A 23,612-nucleotide genomic window follows, 5' to 3' on the forward strand; every position below is an offset into this window, starting at 1 on the left:
GACTCAATGGCATCTGATTGTGCACACCACAGTTTACACAAATATTGTGTGGGAAAAAAGTGCACATTACACCAACAGGACCTGCTCAGCCATGGAAACCATGACTCCCGGTGCACACTTTTTGTGCTGATGTTAAGGACAGAAGAGGTTTGGAGCTCCGCAGTTACTGAGCCAGTCACCCAGTCACCCGGTGACCCTGCTCTACAACTTCATGGTTGAGTTGCTGTGGTTCCTAAACACTTTCACTTTACAATCAAACCACTCATGGCTGATCATGAAATGTGTACTAAGGAAGAAATTTCACAAACTGACTTGTTGCTCATTCTTTCACGAATGTTTGTAAAGGCAGACAGCATAGATAGGTGCTTGACTGTTGCAATGGGACTCGATTATCGAGACTTTTCTCCATGCACTGTTGCTCTGGCCTGCTACTGGTAGCATCAGCTGCCCCTCATGCAATCACTAAGAATTTTCTGCTGTGGTTAGGAAGTCAAAAATAAAAGTAATCCACTGGATCCTCAGTTCCTCAGATGTCAGAAATGCACAAGAGTCATATCAACAACAACTTGTTGAGTTACAGAAGTGAATCTGGAGAGTATATAAAAGTGTCAGAGTACGAAGCAGCTGCTCATTCTTTGTTTGCGGGTGTTTCCTACTCACTTCTGGAAGAGTGTCATGCACATTTGTTACATGGTGCCAAAAATAAGTGAAGGAAGACAAACCTGGACATTAAATTAGACCTTTCAATTCAGCAGCCACGTTTTCTGAGGGATAGACTCTCACTGGTATGGAATTTGTGTATTTTCAGACATTTTATGTTCTGTAGGAAAGCATTAACCCTATAAAACCTGAACTATCAAAAACTGCCAGGAAATTTAACAGACTGAAACCGAAACAAGGAGCAAAATCCCCATTATAAAATGTTGCATACACTGTTAATAATGATACTTGATGCAAGAAATTATTTTTCTCTCTGTGGTCATATTTTTGGCAAATAGTTGATCAGAAATTTTAAAGAGGCAGGGTTGGCACATGTTTGTAGTACAGTATATCCATGTGTTTGTCTACATGTGTGTGTCATGCCGTTGCTGCCCTGAGCCGTGCCATGCTTGATTAGTCCTAATCTGGCCGGGAGTCGGGTTGCGGTGTCGGCGGCATGTCTGTATGGAAGGCATGTAGGCTGCAGGATCACAGGGATTGACCCTCTGCCTCTCAGGTTAACAGAAGCCCCCGTGTCTTTGTGTGTGTGCATCCTGAAAACAGTGTGACTTTCTGAACTTGGACTTAAGCTCTTGGGTGCGAGGCAACAATTTGGAGTGTGTGTGTAGACGGGATGAGAATAGTGTTAAATGTGTGTGTATGTGTCTGAGGACAAAGCAAACTGGTGTGTTTGCAAGAAGTCTAGTTGAACTTTGGCTCTGGCTGCAACACAGGAGGAATCACCTCTCGTAAAACGTGCCCTCGGCAGGCTGTAAACATAATACCACACGCTCACAAACACACACACTGCTGCTTCCCGTTCTGCAGAAGAAGAATCTGATCTCCTTTTTTCCCACATGCCACCAAAACAGAGAGCCTACCCCCATCCACAGCGCTTCAGAAAAGAACATGTTGTCAGTTTAACTGGAGCAAAGCCGCAGACTATGCGAAGCTCCTGCTGCAGAGCGAGCCACTGGCTTAAGTTGTCTGTTAGTGTCGGTGTAAGTGTGTGTGTTTGGGGAGTTTTGGGATCAAACCCTCATGTCGACAGGGGCTGCACCGCGGAGACGACTGCTGACAGGTGCTTCCTGCAGCAACGCAGCAGGTGCTTCACACACACACACAAGACACACCGAGACATGATTGTGCATGTGTTGACTTGCACTTTTTTCCTCTGACACACACACATAATTTGTGTGTTACGCACTGTTAACTTTCACAGCCGCCGTGCCCTTCTCGTTTTGGGTTGTTTGGTGTTTCAGGGTGCAGAAACTCCTTTTCTTGTTTTTAGCTGCCGAAATGAAAACGTGAGATTGGATTGTTTTTGCTATAATTTGTTGTTGTTTGCAAGATGGAAACAAAAACCTGACATGAGTTATTTATCACTTTCACTGGATTTTGAAAAACACAGAACACCAAGAAATTACTTGCAGTATGTTTGCATCCACCTGATAACCACTCTACTTGTAGCTATAATTTGGTCTCCACCAACTCCTGAGGACAATATCTGTTTCTAGCTACTAAATGATCCACTGTGTTTGCCAGTTAATTGCCAAATTTTTTCTGTCTGCTGTTTTGCTGGTAGTGTACAGCTGTGTTTTGAATTTTTTTAAACCGAAAACAGCTGCCTGCTGTTGAAAGCGTACTAATTAGAGCAGTGAAAGTGAACCAAAACAGTATATTGAACGCCTTAAAAACAAAACAGTGAGCTGAAAGATGCTAAAAAGATGGTCCATACATTACATCTCTTTACGGTTTATATCTGAAACACTTTACATAGTACACACAGTACACATATCCACACATATTGTGTAATTAACATTTATATGTATCGTTTGAGAGCTTCTTTATCACCAGCTAGCATCAAAGTATTAGTCAAAGACACTTAGATGAATGGTCTGATAAAATCAACACACATTATGAAATGACTACAGTTGTTTTTTTGAAAAAAGTAAACTATAGGCCTGTAAAAAATGCCAAAGATGATTACATTAAATTTTATTAAAATTTTCTCTTTTTGTATTTCTGACATTTTTGGCTGTTTTCATGTAATATTTATAGTATTGTTGTCATTCTATTTACTGAGTTTAAGGTGTTGAAGAACATGTGTAATGAATATAGATCCGTCAAAATGAGATATTTTAGGTCTTCACAAGTACAGAATCGTGAATGTGCACTTAAATTTGACTGATTTCTTACAAAGGTCACCCTAAGTGGTTAAAAAAAAGTTTGTATTTGAATAAGTATAAAACTAAGTATATGTTTTTTCTGGTAAATGATTAAAGACAGTGTACAGAAAACATGCTGCATGTTGGGTTACTGTATAAAGACATCTGAGCAGCTTGTTTGGAAGCATAATTAGCATGGTAAGCTGCCAGCTGGTTGCACGGATGTTTGGACCTCATAAGAAAAGGAAAAGAGGCCCCAAAACAGTCTCACACACTCTTCGGTGTACTGTATGTTCAGTCCCGCTGCGAGGTCATCAGTCAGCGAGGCTATTTTTCTCTCTTTATTTTCAATCATAGCCTTCACCACAGCTGCACAGCCAATCGCTGACACAGGTCCCACCAAAACAAGGTGGCTGCTCAACAAATAGGAACTCTTCCATCTGTCTTCATAACCTCCAACCACCCCCATTTCCCCTGGGCTATGACGCGATATCTCCCAAATGGAAACAGAAGTCATGACGACAGGTTCGACCGATGTTTTTTAGATCCGTATCTGGGCTCCTTATGGTGTATCTGAGGATTCCTAGAAAATGAGGTTAAGTTAGTTTGGTCTTTGTGTCAGCTGTCCAGTGAGGGAACAGATTGTAGATAAAGTCTCTTTTCATCAAATATTGTACAGTTTGAATTAAAGGTGTGAGCGCAGTGAGGTTTTTCGTCTCCCACTACTGAAATGCATGCGAAAAGAAAGAAAGAAACTCAAAAAAAAAATTAAAGCAATTTTTTTTTACATTTTTAGAATTGAAATGTACTATATGTACATACATAATAAAGTGTTCTTATTTAAATGTTGTAATTTAAAAATCAAAGAGTTTTCTTTGTCTAAATTGAATTAGCCTAAATGAAAAATTTCAGTTTTAAATTTTTTAATTTCATTATTTTAGACAGGCAAGAGTAAAGATATTTGTCAAATTTAAAAATGGAATTTAATAATATAATAATATCTTGTCTGCGCTAACCCAGCTGCCCAATGCACTCGTGGTGTCACAGCTTTGTTTTTCTTACATGAAGGTAAAAAAAAACACAATCTGAGCAACTGAACTGTGGAGCAACACGTTATGAAGACTATTTTAACTGATGTCCATATCAGACAGAAATAACAAAAATAAATACACTGAAATTATACTTTTACGTGGGATATACATATTCTGCAAATATTTCAAGTTGATTAAAGGGGAACAAATGTAAGTAGTTCAGCAAAATAAATAAATAATGTATTAATTAATCTGTTTAGTTTTGAAAGTTTTGGGTTTAAACTGTAAAACTACAGCATCGATGCAATAGTAAATATTAGTTATTTATAATAAATGCAAATTTGCAGTCTCCAGCATGGTTTTACATAACAGACACATTCTGTTGTAATTATCCTGCAATGGCAATGTGAGCTACATGACTTTCAACTTTGTTTGGTTATTTTAATTTAGTGAAATTGCTTCAGAGATTACTTTTCAGTATATGCTTTTCCCAAATTTACATGTGAATTAAAAATAAAGTCTAACATGGTATAATGGGCAATTTACAATAAAATATTTACTAGTAAAAAAAAATCAATCACATTTTTGCACATTAACTAAATCATTTGTCATTGTGTTAATTACTATTGTAAATAGTTTTACGATGTCATTTATTGTAATATTTTCTCTTTAGCTAAACAATAAATAAATATGATCTACATATAGATTTTCTTTTTAAGTTTTCAAGACAAAATGCTGATTGACATTTTTCAAAGTTCAGTCAGACTTTAATTTTCAGAAGTTTCCTTAGTAGAAATATTAAAATAATGATACTTACATTTTACATTTCACCATTTTAGTCTTACAGATTCATCATCACTGAGTGATACCACTTTATGTTGCTGCAAAACTCATTATGCAATAATTAACCTCTTAAGAATGCACATAAACCTAAAGGTGGGTATGCGTTTCGGTGTTGAATGGTTTCTTTGAACTTTCTTCTCACCTGATTGTCAAGTCCACTGACAAAAAAATGGAATAATGTACATTTTACTGCTTGTAGTTCTTCTGTTTTTTGAGAATTTCAATATAATAGAATTTGAGTCTTTAAATCTTCTCACTGTTAAAACTTTCATGAAGGATTTTGAGTAGAACACACTGGATTGGGTGAAGAAGAAGAGGGTAGTGTCGCCTCAGTGGATTTCACTTTGAACATGTGCGGCACGGCTGTGCTTTCAGTCTTGTGTGTGTTTGCAGCGTGAGACTCGACATCTTTCTCAGTCAGCAAGTGAGGGGGAACATAACCAGACTGGGATTTTGGGTGCTCCCTGTGGTGCTGGTGGTTGTTTGCCTGTTTTGGTGGACAGCGGCCCCTCTTGTCCTGCCCCCGGAAAGCCCTGAGTTTGGGGCTCCAGTGTTCCTGCCACTGGAGGGCTAGAGTGGAGCGATCTGCCACCAGGCGCTTCTCCTCTGGCACCCAGGGCTGCTCTCCTTCATCTGCTCCGATCAGGAGGACTGTCCGACCCACCTGGAGGGCGGGGCAGCCGCAGCCAAGGTCGCGGTCAGGGACCCAAAGGGACTGAGAGCCCCTGCGAATGCGGGCGTGGGACCCAGTGCGGAAGACGACTTGCACCAAGATGGAAAACTGCCACCAGGGACCTGAGCGCTCCATACCTTTCACCTGCACCTTCAGCACTAACAAACACAGGCACAACATAGTAAAAAAAAATTGTTTTTTTGATAGATTCTTTTGGTCCACAATTTAAATATTTGTTACAATTTAGATTTGATTCATTTGAAGAAATAATTTAAAGACTGGTTATACTTTTACTCATTATATTCTGTCATACATACACTGTGGATGCTCATATCAAATATGGATAGCAGGAAACACTATAATTGTTAAATTATATTTAATAATATAATAAAAAAATATAGTGGTTAAAACAGAAAAATGGCCACTAACCATAGTTCTTTCGACAATAGGTCTCCAAGTTCATCCTGACTTTAACCTGAGAAGGCTGGCAGTATGAAACGCACTCCTCCGCTACGTGAGAGACAAGCAGAGGGGGGAGAGGGAGAGAGAATCGTCAAATGAGGGTGGATATCATTTCATAGCAAGCATATCAGCACATGTCTTTTCCCCTAATTACAATATGGCTGCTTCTATTTGTCATCACAGTATCCTTTGACTAACAGATGATCCCAACTGCAGCAGGTGGGACATTCTTCGAGCCGCCGCTAGGAGGGAGTGGTTAGCCACTCCGTGGAGAGTGTGAGCAGCAGCTCCCAGAGCAGTTTCAATTCAAGGACTGATCTGTTAAAAAATATGTGGCACGCCTTCAGAGGAGATCTGATATATGATCGCACAAAAAAGCCATAAATCTAAATGCTGCGGTGACATCAGCGGGGGAGAGAGGATAGAAAAGGGAAAAACTTTATTGTTATTACTCAATCAAATCTTGCTGTCAGTTACACAATTTCCTGCATGAGGCATTCGGATATCATAAGTTATTATGGCAGGTTACAGCAGGCAGAAAATTTTACAGTAGAAAAATTAGATATTGGTTTAATATATTTAAGTACCAGAAGTTTAGTTAATAGATTAGTTTAAAGGTTTAAAGTTATAAAAAGTTATAAAGTTACTTTCTGTATAAAAATGTCTTTCAGGATACAATTTTCCAGATTTGCCTTCTTCTCCATTTTTGTCTATGAAGTGATTGTCTGCTTAAAAATAATAATTCAAGGAGCTTCATCACATTTCTCTAGGACTGCCATACATCAGACCTACCTATGCTGTACTGAGGTTGGTACACTGGAGTTGGAGCAACTTCCGGAATTCCTGCAAGCATAAACACAGTTTCAGACAAAACAGACACACAAAGAGAAACTTCAGGACGCCTACCAGAGCTGTCAGTCTGTTTCACTTCTGTGCATTATATGTGTGTGTTGTGTTTGAATGACCCTCGCTGCGTGAGGCATGCCCATGCAGAAGATAAGCAAATGTCAAAATGAACGTGTGTGTGGTCCTTTTATGGTCCACAAACCCATCCCGTGGTGCTCTCTCTAACACACAGACAGATGCAAACTTTACTTTTTGGAATTTAATAGGGTCAGACCTTCACTTCTTGTATGGTTTTGTCTCAAACATTAAACAGAGTAGTGCGTGCCGGTGGTGTGGATTAACATCCTGGTTGGCGACGCGTGCATAACCCAGGCTCTTGTAAAAGTTTGTGTGTGACAGTGCCGCCATATAAGCTCACGCATCGTCCTCTGTCCAGGTCTGGTCTTCTATGACACAACTGGGCCACTGACACCCAACACCCCCTTCCAGCTGACGGTCCCTCGTGTCTAAAAGTCAAGAAGGTGCTGTGGGTTTCTGTAAGTGTACTTATAGTACATGTCAAGGGTTCCAATGAGGCAAATGGGGCCACCTGCATGAGCAGGGCTAGTGACAATATGATATCCATGTAAGTGACTGACAGACAGGGATATCTTTTGTATGTAAAAACTACCAAGCCCGATCTCCTAAAATTTCATGAAAATTTCAGAAAATTCCCTTTTCTGAACTGAGCAATTTCTGTCATGTCAGGCAAAATGACTGGGTCTCTATCAGAATTTAGTGACTAGCTGACTAGTGATATGCTATTCTATGTACACTACCAGTTAAAAGGTTGGACATGCCTTTTCATTTATTGTTTTTTCTTTATTGTCATGACTATTTACAGTGTAGATGCTCACTCCAGGCATCAAAACTATGAATGAACACATATGGATTTATTACAAAACAAAAAAAGTGTGAAGTAATTCAAAGCATCTTTTATATTTTATATTCTTCAAAATAGCCACCCTTTGCTTTGATTGCTGCTTTGTACGCTCTTGGCATTCTTTTAATGAGCTTCATGAGGTAGTCGCCTGAAATGGTTTTCCAACAGTCTTTAAGGAGTTCCCAACACTTATTGGCCCTTTTGCCTTCACTCTGAGGTCCATCTCATCCCAAACCATGTCAACTGGGTTTAGGTCAGATGACTGTGGAGGCCAGGCCATCTGTTGCAGCACCCCATCACTCTCCTTTTTGGTCAAATAGCCCTTGGGGTCATTGTCCTGTTGAAAAATAAGTGGTGGTCCAACTAAACGTAAACCGGATAGGATGGCATGTCGCTGCAGGAAGCTATGGTAGACATGTCAAATTCAATTTTGAATAAATCCCCAACAGTGTCACCAGCAAAGCACCCCCACACCATCATACCTGCTCCTTCAAGGTTCAGGGTGGGAACCATGCATGTAGAGACCATCCGTTCACCTTTTCTGCATCACACAAAGACAAGGCACGTGGAACCATAGATCTCAAATTTGGACTCATTGGACCAAAGAACAGATTTCCACTTGTCTAATGTCCATTCCTTGAGGTTCTTGTCCCAAACAAATCTTTACTACTTCTTGCTTTTCCTTAGTAGTGGTTTCTTAGTAGCTGTTTGACCATAAAGGCTTGATTCGCGCCGTCTCCTCTGAACAGTTGATTTAGAGATTGTGTCTCCTACTGGAACTGGTCCTCTTTTCCTGGGGCGGTCCTCATGTGAGCCAGTTTCATCGTAGCACTTGATGATTTTTGTGACTGCACATTCAAAGTTTTAGCAATTTTCCAGACTGACTGACCTTCAGTTCTTAAAGTAATGATGGATTGTCATTTCTCTTTAGTTAGTTGATTGGTTCTTGCCATAATATGCTATAATCTGACAGTTGTCAAATGGGGCTGTAAGCTGTGTAATAAGGCAAGAAATTCCACCAATGAACCCTGACAAGGCACGCCTGTGAAGTGAAAACCATTTCAGGTGACTACATCATGAAGCTCATTTAGAGAAGGGTTTGTAGCGCTGTCAACAAAGCAAAGGGTGGCAACTCTGGCAGATCTAAAATATAAAACAAACAACATATATATATATATATATATATATATATATATATATATATATATATATACATTATTCTAATCATCATCAAACCACATCTTTATTGATTAACGCTGAGTCATTAAGGGTACAGGGATTTCCAAGATTCAAGATCTTCAAGATTGCTTTTAATTCTAAATAATGAAAAAACATAAAACAATTCTTAATGCTAAACTTTCTCTTGCTAAAAAGTCTAGCACAATTGTCTAGGCGACATTCAAGAAGTACCTCAAACCAGCAGTTAGGCAACATCTGTGATTGATGAAAACTGAAAAGCAAGGTTATTGGTCTCGGTGGAGAATGTGTCGCTGAGTGGGCTTCTAGTTTTTAATATGTTTCTAAATTTACAAGGCAAGTCAAATGTCTGAATCGTCACATATTGCAATATTCCAAATAGTGCAGAAACAAAAGATGCTGTTCACTCATTCCTAAATCAATATAGGAACTATACAGAATAAAATTAGCAATAAATTAATTAATAAAAATATGATCTAACCCAAGAAATATCAGGTCAAAGTAAAAACACAACAAAACATGACACTAGAAGAAAAGTCAGCACTGACTAACTAAATCAGATAACTCATCTTAGTGTGAGAAGACTTTTCATTGACCAATATTTCATGTTAATGGGATTTCAACTATTTTCTTTTCTTTGGCATTCATTGAAACTAAACAAACAAAAACAGAAGCCACTATCAGAGCGACATGCTGCTAAGAGGATTCTGAAGTGAAATCAGCAAAGATGTTGGTAGAAATATAACTTTCAGAGGAAAAAAAGTTTTGTTAATCAGATTTAACTGGGGAATGTATAGATCTCATTTTTATCTCCCAGTGGACACTAAAGTTAGAGTTATTTTAGATAATGCTTCAAAATAACAGTTCCAGTAATCTTTCATGATGGCCCTCGCAGGATTAAACCCGAGGTCATGGATGACTTTGGCTGAGGTGACAGCACATCAACTTGCTTTAAATAAGTGAAATAACGGTTTGCTATTTTGTAACAAATCATAAAACTTGATCATTTTTCATTTCATAAATTTGCAGTTAAAGCTTTAGCAAAGGTTAGCTGGGGCTATCTCATCAACTAGCTTGGATTCCGTTTTGCTTTAGCTTTAGTTTGACCAAAATATGCAGCCCTGTCAGACAATTCTGCTGACATCCTGGTCTATTCAGAGGATAGATAAAATGGTTTAAAGGTAGCTAACATTGAGTTTAGCCTGACTGCTGCACACATTTAGGGCTGTCTGATGAGGTGTAGGCGAGATGTATGAGGTGGTGGGAGCAGAGAGGTGCTATACATAGACTGAGATGGTCTGGAAGTAAAAACAAACAAGGTTCTCTTTCACTCACTCCTTTCACTAGGAGAGTTATGAGTCTGGGCCCTTCGATGGGGGCGGTTTGAGGCGCGCAACAGGTGCGAAGCTCCCTGCTGCTGGCTCCCTATGTCACCTGATTGGGACTAACACAGCGTCAGAGCCTGTGTAGTTGTCGGCACTCGTGCGATTAGCCCGGGATGTGCGCATGGATTAGCGCTCATGGCTGATGTTTGTTGCTGGCCAGGCGCAGAGATGTGAGTGGCAACAATCCACTTGATCTGACGCTGATACCAGATCAGCGGGAGATGAGGTTTCCCTGTAGTGCTCAGCTCATGTTATCGCTGCTGTGGAAACCATCCAGGGATGATGAAAAGGAGACACGCCAGGGAGATCGGGCCAAATTAAACTGAAGCACAGCGGCCCTATTTATACTGAGCTACAATTTGATAAAGGCTTACACAGCTTGATAGAGTCGCTTAATCCATTTAGGCCACAAACAAATGAGGCTGAAGGAGAAATTAAAGAAGTCACTTTGTCATTACTAACAAAAAGCCAAAGGGTGTCGAGTGCAGAGAGAACATTTTTAATTACGGTAAGACTAAGTGCTGTTAAGAAATCAATCCTTATAAAAACAAACAAAAGAGGTTGTCATAACTTTCAGATTTGAGGCCTCTATTCATAGTTTTCATAGAGTCCTGGAAGGCGCCCACATGTGTGCAAAACTCAATAGGCAAAAGAAGTGCAGCACTTAACACCAGTTAATTTCCTTCATGTTGCAAGCCACAAACGTTTCTACATTAACATTAATTTTGAGTAAAATGCAAATAAAATATATCAAATCAACGTTTTATTTATTCAAATACTTAATCTTTAAGTGCTTGTTGTAAACTGAAGCTATACCATTTGACCAGGTTCAATAAATGTAACATTTTACATTCTACTCATGTAACAAAATTACATGGGAACTTGACTTGGACACATGCAGGCTGAAATGAGACACTGCAAAATGTGATCTGTGTCTGATGGGTGTTATGGCAGTTGCACCAATTTCCACAAACACACGAAAATCCTTGAAACAGAGCGAGGAGGAGAAAAATCCCTCAGACAGACCCAGAACCCCTGGGACAAAAGACAGAGCCCACTGGCAGAGTCCTCCCAGAGAGGAAATGAATATCCAGACGTGATGGAAGCGATGTTTCAGTCATTAGTTAATGTTAAAAGTGTTATTGGTCATCACAGTTGTGTCTTTAACAGGCTGATTACCTATTGACTACATTCAGACATTCAAATAATAAATTCAACCCTGTATTAAATGTTAAATGAATGTTAAATGTTTGCTTTATTAAATCTGTGTCCTTCAAGCATGAACTATGAAAACATCTGATTATAATAATCCTTTTGTGTAAACTCTCAAGTCCAGATGAGAACAATCAATAACTATTTCAGAGGAATTAGTAAACTAAGTCACCAAAACAAAACAAAAACAGAAAAATATTTGTTGCTGTAACTGGAGTAAATTTATGGAATAATGCCAGTGATTCTTTGTTGTTATGTGTGTTATGTTCTTTTTTTATATTGCACGTTTTGCTATGATCAGACAGAAACGCAATGAATGAATTGAACCAAAATAGTTTCCAGAGAAATGCGTTTACATTCCAGGTCTCGAGTGAGACCAGTTTCAAAACCTTTACATTGTATCAACAAATTAAACACATTTTGTGGTCTTGAAAATGTATTCAGACTACTGATGATGCATTCGCCTCATAAATTATGCCTCACAGTCTACATAAGCTGCCTTTATAAATTAAAGGTTTTGGCATATGCAGTGCTGTATTGGATAAATATCAAATTTTGCATACAACCACACTGAGCTACTGGCTAACATCAACTAGCTACTTAATATCAATCTACATGTTGCTAGTTTTAAGGGAGAGCTATTCTGGTTAGGTTAGCATAAATCCATGCCAAAAGCCCATTTCCAATTTCATTTTTAATATTGCAATATTAACAATCTGAGTTGCTGTAGATGAGGACAAACTGGTGCGATCTGCGCTTGTGTTAGCATTTCCTTGGGTGAGGAAAAGTGTTAGCATGCACTGACAGCCTTTATGCTTTGCTAGCAGTTGTAAACACACTGTGTGGCTCATTTGTGCAATCTTTAGTAGCACTAAACCTTGTGGAATCAATAACTGACAGAAAGAGAAAGAAGTTCTTGTTTTGCCTTCAAAGTGAAAACTCTTTCTGACGACACTGCTAAAGTTAGCAGGTTTAAAATGGACATCTGCGTGGCCGGTAAACTTACGTATGCAGGGCTGTAAAGGAGACTTCCCCTGTTCATATCCTGGGGCACAGCGGTTACACCTGAGGCCGGTCACACCTCGTCGACACAGGCACTGACCAGACGTCTGGTTACACCAGCCACCCACTGCCCCCACAGGATGGCACTGACACGCTGGGAAAGAAAAATGAACAGAGAAGCTGAATAAGCACGTTTTTTTGGTAGGTACTCACATGAGCTGTAAATCCAACACTGACATATTACCACCTTACAGTACAGGCTTATTAGCCTGTATTTTAAAGCTCTTTACTGTTTTTGCCTCAGTTTTCTTGTCCACCAACAAGCAGGTTGCAAACCAAAATAACAAGCTAAAAGATGCTAAAATGGTGAGCAGAACCAGTTGAAATAATCTATATTTTGGATAGGTTTAAGATATGTTAACAGTAACATGAAAAAGGAAAGACATGACAACAGGACTTAGAAATGCATCCATCAGTGATAGGACCAGGTTTAATCCTGAATAACAAGCATGTGTCCTCAAGCGTGTCACTGAGCATGACAGGAGGCCTATACTAACACCAGGTGGGCGTCTGTTTCCTGATGGGTAATCAAAGACAAATTCCTCAGTGGAGATATTAACAAAATTGCACACCATTGCAGGGAATCATTATCACTCTGGTGTTTCTTTTAGGTAAGTTTTTTTTAGTGAAGATGAACCTTCTTAAGTAGATATTAGCAGTGTTGCCTGTTACACGGTATAATGATTACTGCCTGGATTTGCCATAGTTTACATTGCAAAGCTTTTTATTTACCAGTGCTTTCAAAGGATAAGGGCCAATGAGAGAAGACAGATGGGGAGAGGAAGCCTCTCCTCAGCAGCTCTGTTCACACTCGAACAATGTTTATACAAATCCTTACAATAAGTCCAAACAACCTGCCTGGAGAAAATGAGTAATTGTCTCACCGCTGGCCTCTGAATGGTTACTAAGTGAAATGTAGCAGCAATAAATCAGGACTAAAAGCGTATAAATTTGCAGGATACTCTTGTTTCATGCCTTAAAAGTGATAAAATATTGAGCGTGTTTAATATTTTTTATTATCCCTGAATGTGTGTGAAACTCACAAGGCCTGTTAATTCTGGATATACAGCAAAGTATTAGAGCAGAGGATAAACTTGCACACAGCTAAGCTACGGTGTCACAGTCACTTAGGACATGACACCGGTCAAAGGTCACCGGGGGTCATTGCAGATGCCACAGGTGGTGCATGAGGCAGCTCGGTGTGGTTTGTGTGTGCTTTTGTATATCGCTAACAGGAATAGCTGTCCTCTGTCACAATGTAACCACCCCATTAACACTTTTGTACACTTGTACAGAGGCAGAGTGGACCACGTAAGCTCAAATAGCAACACACATTCTGACAGTCGGGCATAAACACGATCACACTCTGATTTACTTTTCATCTTTCAGCGAATGTACAGTCAATCAAAGGTATGGGTCACGCACTCGCTCTACCCTCTGTCTTGTGTCCCCCACCACATATACACTAAACACACACACGTCCAGTCACTGACGTTGGCAGGCTTTGCGGTGGCTGAGTGGCTTTTTGTGGTTGCGGGTGTATCCATTCTGGCAGTACTGGCAGTGGCGTCCGGCCGTGTGGTGGCGACACTTCTGACACACGCCTCCACTGCGCCGGCCCGACTGCTGAAACACCTCCATGCTGAAGCGGCATTTGTTGGAGTGGCCGTTACACTCACAGGCTGGACATAGGCAAAGCAAAATAAATACTGATGAACACCAATGAAGCAAAGAGTTTCAGGGCTGGAGAAAGTATTATCAATGGGTTATTCAAATCCAGCAGTTTGGCTTTAATATGGTATCCAGAAAGTACCAAATAAGGGAAATTTTGGCTTAAGCCAGATTTATGACTTTCAGTTTGATTGCAAATATGTTGACACAAAGCCCTCTTACACTTAGCTCTCTTCCAGAGTGCGTGTTTTGTTCTATTTTTATAGCGAGAATAACTTTCACATTAACTGTATGGGGGGGATCTTTTAAAGCACCCTCATTTATATTGTATTAATGTTTGAAGTCATGTATAATTAATGGTGTGTTGCCTTGAGTAACAGTCACTGAACTGGACCTCTGCAACATGTTTGTAGGCTGCTGAGTATCGGTCAGGATCTGATGTGCAAAGGTTTGTATGTTAATGCTGAAAACAGATGTCTGGCTTGTGCTGTTTGAGCGACATTAAGTTGCTGGATGAGTTATAGCCTTTATAAACCTGTACTTGAAATTGGGATTCAATCATGCTGTCTTACTATTTGCACAGTTTTTAACAGTTGCAATATGTTCTCTAGTGATTTCATTGATTTCTTTCATAAGACCAAAGGTGTGCTTATGTTAGCATTTTCAAAGGCAGTATGATGCAGGACTCACCAACACAGGGGTTTGGGTTAGTGGGCGTAGCTCGATGCCATGGTCTGTCAAAGTAGAAGTCCTCACACACATCACAGTCTGGCCCCGCTGTGTGATGCTTGCATACACACACTGCACGACCCGTGTCGTCGCGGCGACACCTAGAAGCGTGTCCGTTACATTTACACCTGCCCCCGACCTGCAGGTCCGAGAGGGCAAAAGGAGCTCGGTCGGGGGGCTTAAAAGCAGAAGGTTGGGCCGCCTGCAGATTCCTCGGCCTTGTATTGTGATTGTTGTTCCTCCTTTTCCTCAGCTCCTGCCCTTTGTTGTTTCTGCTCCGCCCCTCAACTGTCCAATTGCAATCTCCATTGGGGCAAGGCAGCCAATGATTGTTTTCCTTCTTGCGGCCACGCCCTCTGCCTTTCCCGCCCTTTTTAGGAGAAGTGAGAGTGTCCATGCTGAAACTGTCCCCCCCTTCCTTGCTGGTCACGTTGTGCCCGTCTTCATCTTGACCTGAGCTTTTATAATGACCCTTCCTGACTTGCTTATCTATTCTAACCCCTTTGTTCCTCACCCTTGTCTCTGAGTTTTTTGTCTCCCTGTCAAAAAATGCCAGTGTATTTTCTGTGTTTAACTTGTCCACCTGATCTCCAGTCTGATCCTTGAAGTCTGTTCTCCATCTCACAACACCAGCCTCTCTGATGTCGTGTCCACCGTCAAGCCATCTTTCTTCTTCCGTCTTATCCATGTGGCCTATCTTCACCTCACTGGACACCTTATGGAAGACCACGCGAATGTCGGTGGCTGTCACCCAGTCCTGGAGAGTGGGGCTATAGTCAAAATCAGGAGAGGATGGCCGTCCATCCAGAGTGGAGAAAGCCAACACCATGCCTCCTCGTTGCTTCTGTAGAGGGCGTGGGTCTGAGCAGAGGGGCTCAGTTTCTTGATGTCTCGTTTGGGCCACTGTTTGTGAAGGTAGCTTGAAGTTCCTGAGGCAGTCGCTGGAGTAGTGCTGCATTGGCCTCCAGGTGCGCCCAAAGTCCATCGACTTGAGGATGGAAATGGAGATGGGGTCCAATGGCTCCCTTTGGTGACAGAACTGAAAACTTATGTATGTGATCTCAAAGCGGCGGCCCAGCGGTAGGGTAAGGACCCAGTCTCCTGTGTCAGTACCTGCATCAGCCATCCAACATGTGAGGTTGTGGGGATTGTTGAGGTCGGTTAAGGTGGTGATGTGGCTGTCATAATCATTTCCTTGTAGCGAGTGGTTCACGTTGACTGGGACCCCGTAGGCAGCATTGATGAACTCTGACAGGCAGTGTCGCGGACGGCCGACTGTGTGGTAGCAGGGGTCATTAGGTGAATTCCAGCTCAACGGCGGTTGGGGAAGGGAAGAGGAAATGAGGGAAAGACAGAGGAAGAGGAGTAGAAGGAAAACAGGACAAAAAGAGGTGGAGGGAGGAGGGGAAAAGGGTTGGAACATCATGTCATCCAGCCTGTGAGAGGAAAAAAATCATTTTTTAAAGAGGAAAACCACAGGAGCGTGACCAGAAAAGAACAAAAGACTAACTGATTGATTTATATGATACGCATTTGAAGCCGAAGAAGGAAATCTAAGAAGGACCACCTGTCCCCTTATTGAAAACACACCATACCAACTGATTGCATCACTGCAAGTTCACCTTATTGGCTTTCAGTAGTTGCCAGTAAAGACTTCATCCTGTAAAAATGTAATCTCCCATCTTCCCAGTAGTGTCAGCCACCGGTTTGAACCCTTGAACTTGAGAACTTATAAGAACTTATCCATCTTAAAACTCTCCTTAACCCCAAAACGAGTGGATGAATGCGGGTGAAGAAGGGCGCGCACCCAGCAGGTCTGTCTGAAATAACAAAAAACATGCCCGACAGCTGGGGCTAAAACCTGAGTTGGACCACATCCATCATATTTATTGCTCCCTTTCCAAATATCTTTACCGTTGGTCATTGCTGCAGCCACCGCAGCGAGGGCCCCGACCATGAGCAGTGTAGTAGTGTCATGGTGTAGGAAAGAGGGCACGGAGAAACAGACAGGGAGGAAGAGGAGTTGGAGATTAGCATTTGGGATGGTAGAAATGATTTATGGAATGAAATGTGTGTTCGACTTGAGCCCCTACTCGGATACTTCCGTTGAAGAGACAAACCCTGACTTGTGTAGGTCTGCAGTGCAAACACATCCGCTTCCCGTTTCGTATAATTGGTGATGAGTGTAATTTATTTTTCTGTCATGATTTGATACTAGAATTCGTCTGCTTTGGCATCCGGACAAAATGGACAATGCACCTACTTTCTCTGGGCCCAGTGATTTATCGTTTTTTCGCTGCTCACACAAAGCCCAGAAGCACATTTCCCAATGAGCACTACGTAAGTTTCTCCATTGCAGGGTGAGTTCAGCACCTTTCTCCTTTCGCTTTTGGGAAATGATTTCTTTTCTTCATTAAATGGGCTGTCATCTTCTCATTTATATCCGCCATCCTTCGGCGGTTTCAAACAACTTTTCCTCCACTCTCCCGTCTCCCTGCCCATCTATCACCTGCCCCTTTCATTCTGTTCTGGGAATATTCTTAACTGCTGTGAGATTGATGATGCCCTAACAAGCGTTTGACACTGACAGCAAAGTCAGCAGGGCTGCATAAACCAAACCCGTAGGAGAGGAACGGGGCTGAGAGCCTCTCCGGCCTCGTCATGCCGCTCAATTAGCCAACGACCGAAATATGAGGCCTCCCTTTTGGGACCACACAACTCTGAGGGGTCCTGCGTGCAGGTCACGGCGGTCTCTCGGCTGCCTGGGGACAAATTGCAAATGTCCAAAAGCAACCAAATGCTAGAAAATAAATCAGCTAAACTTGATTGAGCACAAAAGGGGAATAACAGGCTCAGCAGGCTCCTGTGTTTTGTGGCGTTGCTAAAGGAAACAAGTAACAAGTGCAGTGATTAGTGGTCAGACTGTGACCCTGGTCCCAGAGAGCCACATTCCTGTGATCCAGAATGCCTCGGCTAGCCATTCCTGACGTGTCGAGACATGCCCCACGGGAACCTGAACACACTGATAAAAAGCAGGACGTATAAGTTGATCGGCTGACTAATTGGGTCTCTGGTTTCATGTGGTGTCGATATACCGGTTGTATAAGAAGGGGAGACAAGTCAAAGGGATGATGAGCGGGGTAAAAAGCTACCAGAGGATTCAGGGAAGTAGTGGTGAGATTACAGTCAAGAATTCAGCGGATGGGCAGTTACAAGCGTGTAGGCGGGTGGTGGGGGTGAAGCGTACACATGGCTAAAAGAGAAAGGGGTAGGTTGTTTAACATTCCCGTGACATGCACTTGCTCTTGTCTTTGTCACATTACATGACTAATTAAACATTTGCCCATTACACCCACTCTGATAAATGGATGCTCATCTAAGTGAGGCCCTTGAGGTTTTTAATGCGCCCCTCTAGGCCAAATGCAGAGACTAGATCAACTGTCTGGCATGGCAAATGCAACCCAGCAGATATGGTTTCAACTACGGTTTTTTTCTACTGCTTTCAATAAATTCACACAGCCAGCATGCCGGGGGGTAAAATGCTGAAGATGAGCGGGATTTCCTCTGAATGAATTTCCCGTTAACTCCAAGAAGAGGCCTCGATCTCTGTTTCAGTTTTGTCTACTTTTTCTTAGTTGCAAACTTAATGCACAATAGCTGTTGATATAACAAATATGCATTCAGTTTGAGGACCCTGTGAGCAAAAGTTTTGAAATAACTTGGCAGCAATCTGCCTCTCAAAAAGCTTATACAGCCAAATAGTGGTATGATGAGATCAACAACATCTCCGGCGGGTGATCTTTAGAAGCAGCTATGCTTGGCTGGCAAGGGGCTGGAAAAATACTTGCTGACAACCTGGGGGCATGTTTACAGCATAGTCAAACAGGAGAGAGCAAGGAGAGCGGCGCTGGTGTTCGTGCTCTGCAGTCCTCGTTTATTTCCCGACGTAAATCGCCCGTCTTCATAACGCTGAAATGTGTCTGAACTTGAAAGCAGCAGAGATGTCGGGAGCAGAAACAAAAAAGTGGTTTAATGATTTGGTAGAGGCTGAAGCTGCAGGAGTTCATGCACATGCATATAAGTTTTTCACATCTGAATAAATGGATAGGAATATGTAAGTGAATAGGAAACTCAATAAGGTGTTTCGGTGCAGCTGAAAATGCTGTTTGCAAAAGTGTTTGCTTGCTAGACAGTTTTGCACTGAGTCTTTCTGTAGATGTAGGAGTCTGGTGGAGCTTTCAGAGAGAGAGAGATGTGATCTTATGGGGTAATAACAGCAATACATCCAAAGTTTTCCATATCCATGCATGTTCATTTTTCATGCTTGGCCTGTCTCTGTAAGTAATATACCATGACTTTTGTTGTATTATGATTCTAACTGAAGAACGAAGATCATATCCTTCTGAAAACTTATCACTCATAAATTAACTTTTTTTTTTTTGCTTGTGTAATTGTTCTGCAGCAAACGTGTCTTTTTTGTGTTCCTGTCTCATGCGGTGGTTCCTCTCTCTTGCTACCTGCTAACTCGCTTTGTCCCTTGCAGAGCTTTGGGCCTGTCTGCGTCTGGAGCTATTCTGCTGAGCAGATGAGCTGGATTTGGCCCGTCTCGCACATTTTAACATTCCTCGTCATGCGCAGCAGTCCCGGCCAACCGCAGCGAGGGAAAATATGCTAAATTCAAATAGTTCTGCAACCCCTGTGATGAGTTTCAATAGATTAAAATGAGGATTGCGCAAATAAACACACGGCTGTGTTGTTTAATAAGGTGGATTTGTATCGAGCTGATAGCATCTGGGAAGATTTCCCAGGGTTTTACGTTGCAGCTCTGCTCCAAGACACGGAGCCTTTAAATAAATATGATCAATTATATAAGCTCTGTCTTATAGCCAGCGCGTTTGAAGCTGAACCAAGCGGGCACCTGTTGGCGCATGTTACCAAACTGACACCTTTGTTAATTTGCAATTGTCCTCAGCCGTCAGAAATACAACCCTGGGCTCTGGGTGAGAAGAGAAAGGCTATGCATGCGCTCTGTATTCCCATACTGCATTCCTGCCCGCACAGTTGAAGCCCATGTGTGTGTGTTATTCCACGCGGAGCGGATTCCAGGAGTTCTGTTTTAGGTGTAATAATCTAATTTTAGTGGGGTGGCCAGGGAGGTGGAAGCAACAGACAGCACAAAATGGATTATCGCTGCTCGTATCTTTAGCTAAAGGCCTCTGTCCTTCATGTTTGCACCTCCAACGAACAGCCAGTCCGGTGCACGTGTGCCGCATCCTCCTGGGCCACATGTACCCCTTCAGATCTGAAAGGTGTCTCTGCACCGACCTGCAAGATTTACTTGCTTCATTTTTGAATAAAAAAAAACACATGTTGCCCGCTTGATAATACAAGGGGAGTTTCCTGTCAATTTCCCCTTTACTGCCTCATACAAGTTGGCAAGAAGCTTTCAGCGCAGCTCCAACTTCACATGATCTTATTGAAAACCAGATGGAAATGAAATCACTGGGAATCCACGCTGCAGTCAGGCCAAAGACAACTTCGGGCATTGTGGGGGAAAAAATTCCTGTGCGTAATTGTGTGCCAATTAAATCCGCATAGTGTCATACAGCAAGTTAATAATGAGAAGCAGGCGCAAAATGAATCAAAAAAAGGTTTGCGCCTTTTATGAGAACTGGACAAAATTAAAAAATATATGTTTTTAAAAAGAAAGAAAAAAGAAGAAAAGAAAAACAGTCATGATTTGGGTTAGCTAATTAATCATTAATGTTACAGTTTCATAAAAAAACCCAACTTTTTGTTTACTAAACTTTAGCTTGTTTTAATTAACACTTCACAGCAATCCAGTAAACCCCAGTCCCTAAACTCCTTAAGAAAAGAAAGACAGAAAAAAGCAGGCTGTCTTTATTAAGACAAATGCGGTGATATTTTTTATTAAACTGGATTTTTAGGGAAAGCAACAAACTGTAAACGGACTTTAAAAGGCAAACAGCCCGCAGATACACGCTGGATGCTGGAGTTGACTTTAACCGGAGTCCTTAGACTTTAATGATCCCTTTGCCACGGTTCATGAAATGTAAATGTTTATCATATTTAGTCTGATTGTTTTGGCCAGAGCTGAGAGCGAAGCCCGGAGACTAATTGGCTCAATTCAGCAGAGCTAATTGCGCTTTTGTTGAGCGCAAATTAGCTGCAGCCAATTATGAGCTTTATTTACACAGCGAGGCTATCGCAACGTGATCAGAAAACTTTCACTCTGATGTTTAATGTTGATCATTATTCTCGCTTGTGTTTAACGTTTAGGATAAATAACAGCGCCGAATTCCCGGCCTGCTAATTGGAAATCGTGTTATGAGCGTATATTGTGTTTTGATTTATTTATTAAATTTTTCTTTTACCTCAACATAATGGGACATAATGGCAAAACCACGTGCTTACGATTACATTCAAAAGAAATATACAAATGAAAATATATGTTTTTTTAAAATTGTAGTTCTGCGCAATGTTGCAGTAAAAAACAAACAAAAAATAAATACAGATTATTTTTTAGAATGTTTTCTTATTAAAAATAAAATTAAATAAAAATAAACACAATAAGCAATTTACATTTCAGTAACACTCGAGGTAAAACAATTTATACTACATGAGATCATTTTATTTTCAAGAAGGATTAAACGTATTTTTTTTTTCTAGTTCAGTCCTGCAGCTTATTTGTCAGCGCGTAAAATAATCAGTAATCACATTTAAAAGAATGAATTTTTAAGATTTATTCTCAAATATGAAAATATAAGTGTGTAAACGATAACTGAAAAGAGAAACGTAGCTATAACTCTACCCCTGATGTAATTTATACGAGTTTTTATTCCCCACAAATGCTTTTCTGCCTTTATTTAACCCTCTTTTAGCCCTCAGTTCCACCGACAGAAAATACAGTCTGCACTTGAAGTTCAGTCGCTGCTTCTCTCCAGCGCCACAAAAGCGCAGATAAAACTTCACACCCCTTCAGCTACCGCAGACCTCGAGCCGATAAACGATCAAAAATCAGTCACAGGAGCTCACCATGTGCGTCGTCGCTGTGCTTCTCCTTCCTGCTCCCGCGGTGCCTCCTGATCATTAAGAGCAGTGCAGCAAGTGTCCGGACATCCAGCTCGGTGTGCAGAGGAGAGCTGAGCAGAAGGCAAACCTGCCGGGAGGGGGCAACGCATCGGGTAGGGGTGGGGAGACTGGGGGTGCAAATTAATGGGATAATCTGGGAGGTGTCTCTCCTAATAGCAACAAAACTGAGCCAAGAGCTCCCACCAAGGAGAGGAGTCACATCATTCTGTGCCAAACTGGCTCCAAGTGCCGAATGCGTAAAACCCCGATCCAAAGCTTTATTCTTTAAACACTTGTTTTACTGCTAAGTGTTCTGCTGGTATCAGCTTCAAATGTTTGGATAACATTTACTTTTCTTTTTTGTGGGAAAGTCCAGTGTTGACGCCCACCATTCTATGCTAACAACCTGTATTTTTCCAGTTTATCACTGATTATATAAATAGTTATGTAAAAGGTTTTCTGCACCAGTGCATGCTTTCAGGAAATATCTTAAAATAATCAAAAGTTGTTTTGAAACAGGACGAAAGAGCATTTGATGTAAGAATAGAAATGGAAAGTAGCCACACAAGCCCCCTCTGTGTGCACAAGTGCATTAAACAGGGCATTTGTCGTGTTGCTGTGTGATTTGTTTACTGCAGATGAACTCCATTTAGGTTTTCTTTTTTCTCACTGTGGGAATATTTTTAGTCAAACGTACCTTTGATTTCTGGTTGCCTTCACTGGCTCAAAGAAACACCTTTTGTTCTTTGTTCTTCTTTCAGGAGCAGAACCTTTTTTGGAGTCTGATTTTATTTATAGGGCCTGCAGAGAGAAGATGCACTTCTTTGTTCTGTTGTCAGGTGAGGAGTTTAGTTCTTTTCTGACAACAGCTCCATCGGTTGCAGGTGTGTTAGTGCTATACATTTGCACTGCTGTTTTAGTTGTGAGTTATGTGTTCGCATTTTGTTGGACAGTTACTGAGTGCATTGGAGACTAAGATTTAATATCCAAAACAGGAGATGAGTTTGCAAACGACACTTTAAATTAAACCAGAGATCAAAATATCTCAAATTAGCCCATTAGTAACCAACTCCCATTTATCATACTTATGATACTCGTGCATTTTTTCATAATATGTTTGTGCTTTCTGTAATTTATAGTTTTGTGGTGTTACGTCATGCAGCAGGAGACGTGACACAGCTCCCTATAAATACAAACAGGTTGACCTTTGCCATTATTCCAGCTTTTTTTTGTTTAGTAGAAAACTACAATTTTTAAGACTCAGCTCAGCATTTCATGGTTTGTTAAGGATGCCTTTTCTTTTCTCTTTTTTTTGCACTGCATGGATTCTCCTCCTTCAGGTTTATTAGCATTGGCAGGTAAATTGAGGGGCGCAGACAAAGTTCAGTTGCAGTAGTCTTATCTCGTCATCCAGGCAAAGATCTCGCTATCCCCTCGGTGAAATAGGAAAAATAGCTGAAGTTAATTTGGTGGAGTGGATCGTTCTCAGATGTGAGGCAAAACTGATACAGATGGAAATATAGGAACGAGAAAGTGGAGGGAGGGAGGAGGGAAGACGCTTGATTGGAGAGGAGGAAACTTTCCCAGAGAAAGACATAAAACTGATTGATGACTTCCCTC

General features: G+C 41.2%; 1 protein-coding gene across 1 annotated transcript; it reads right to left on the bottom strand.

Annotated features, from left to right (window-relative positions):
• Positions 1-4,639: 4,639 nt before the first annotated feature.
• Positions 4,640-22,055, bottom strand: ntn5 (netrin 5). The gene is made up of 7 exons (XM_006807688.3): positions 21,957-22,055; positions 14,862-16,336; positions 13,994-14,182; positions 12,445-12,594; positions 6,669-6,719; positions 5,844-5,924; positions 4,640-5,572 (listed from the first exon to the last, which is right to left on the bottom strand). Exons 2-7 carry the CDS (start codon positions 16,324-16,326, stop codon positions 5,010-5,012), a joined length of 2,499 nt encoding a protein of 832 aa, XP_006807751.2. The 5' UTR covers positions 16,327-16,336; positions 21,957-22,055; the 3' UTR covers positions 4,640-5,009.
• Positions 22,056-23,612: the final 1,557 nt, after the last annotated feature.

Source organism: Neolamprologus brichardi, chromosome 3 (genome assembly GCF_056152115.1).
Source record: "Neolamprologus brichardi isolate AB-2024 chromosome 3, ASM5615211v1, whole genome shotgun sequence".
In the NCBI taxonomy this organism is placed as follows: domain Eukaryota; kingdom Metazoa; phylum Chordata; class Actinopteri; order Cichliformes; family Cichlidae; genus Neolamprologus; species Neolamprologus brichardi.

Coding starts and splice junctions, on each gene's coding strand:
- ntn5 (XM_006807688.3), bottom strand. CDS start 16,326: ATGATGTTCCAACCCTTTTCCCCTCCTCCCTCCACCTCTTTTTGTCCT. Junction 14,183..14,861: donor TAACCCAAACCCCTGTGTTG/GTGAGTCCTGCA, acceptor GCCTATGTCCAG/CCTGTGAGTGTAACGGCCAC. Junction 5,573..5,843: donor CTATTGTCGAAAGAACTATG/GTTAGTGGCCAT, acceptor TGTGTTTGTTAG/TGCTGAAGGTGCAGGTGAAA.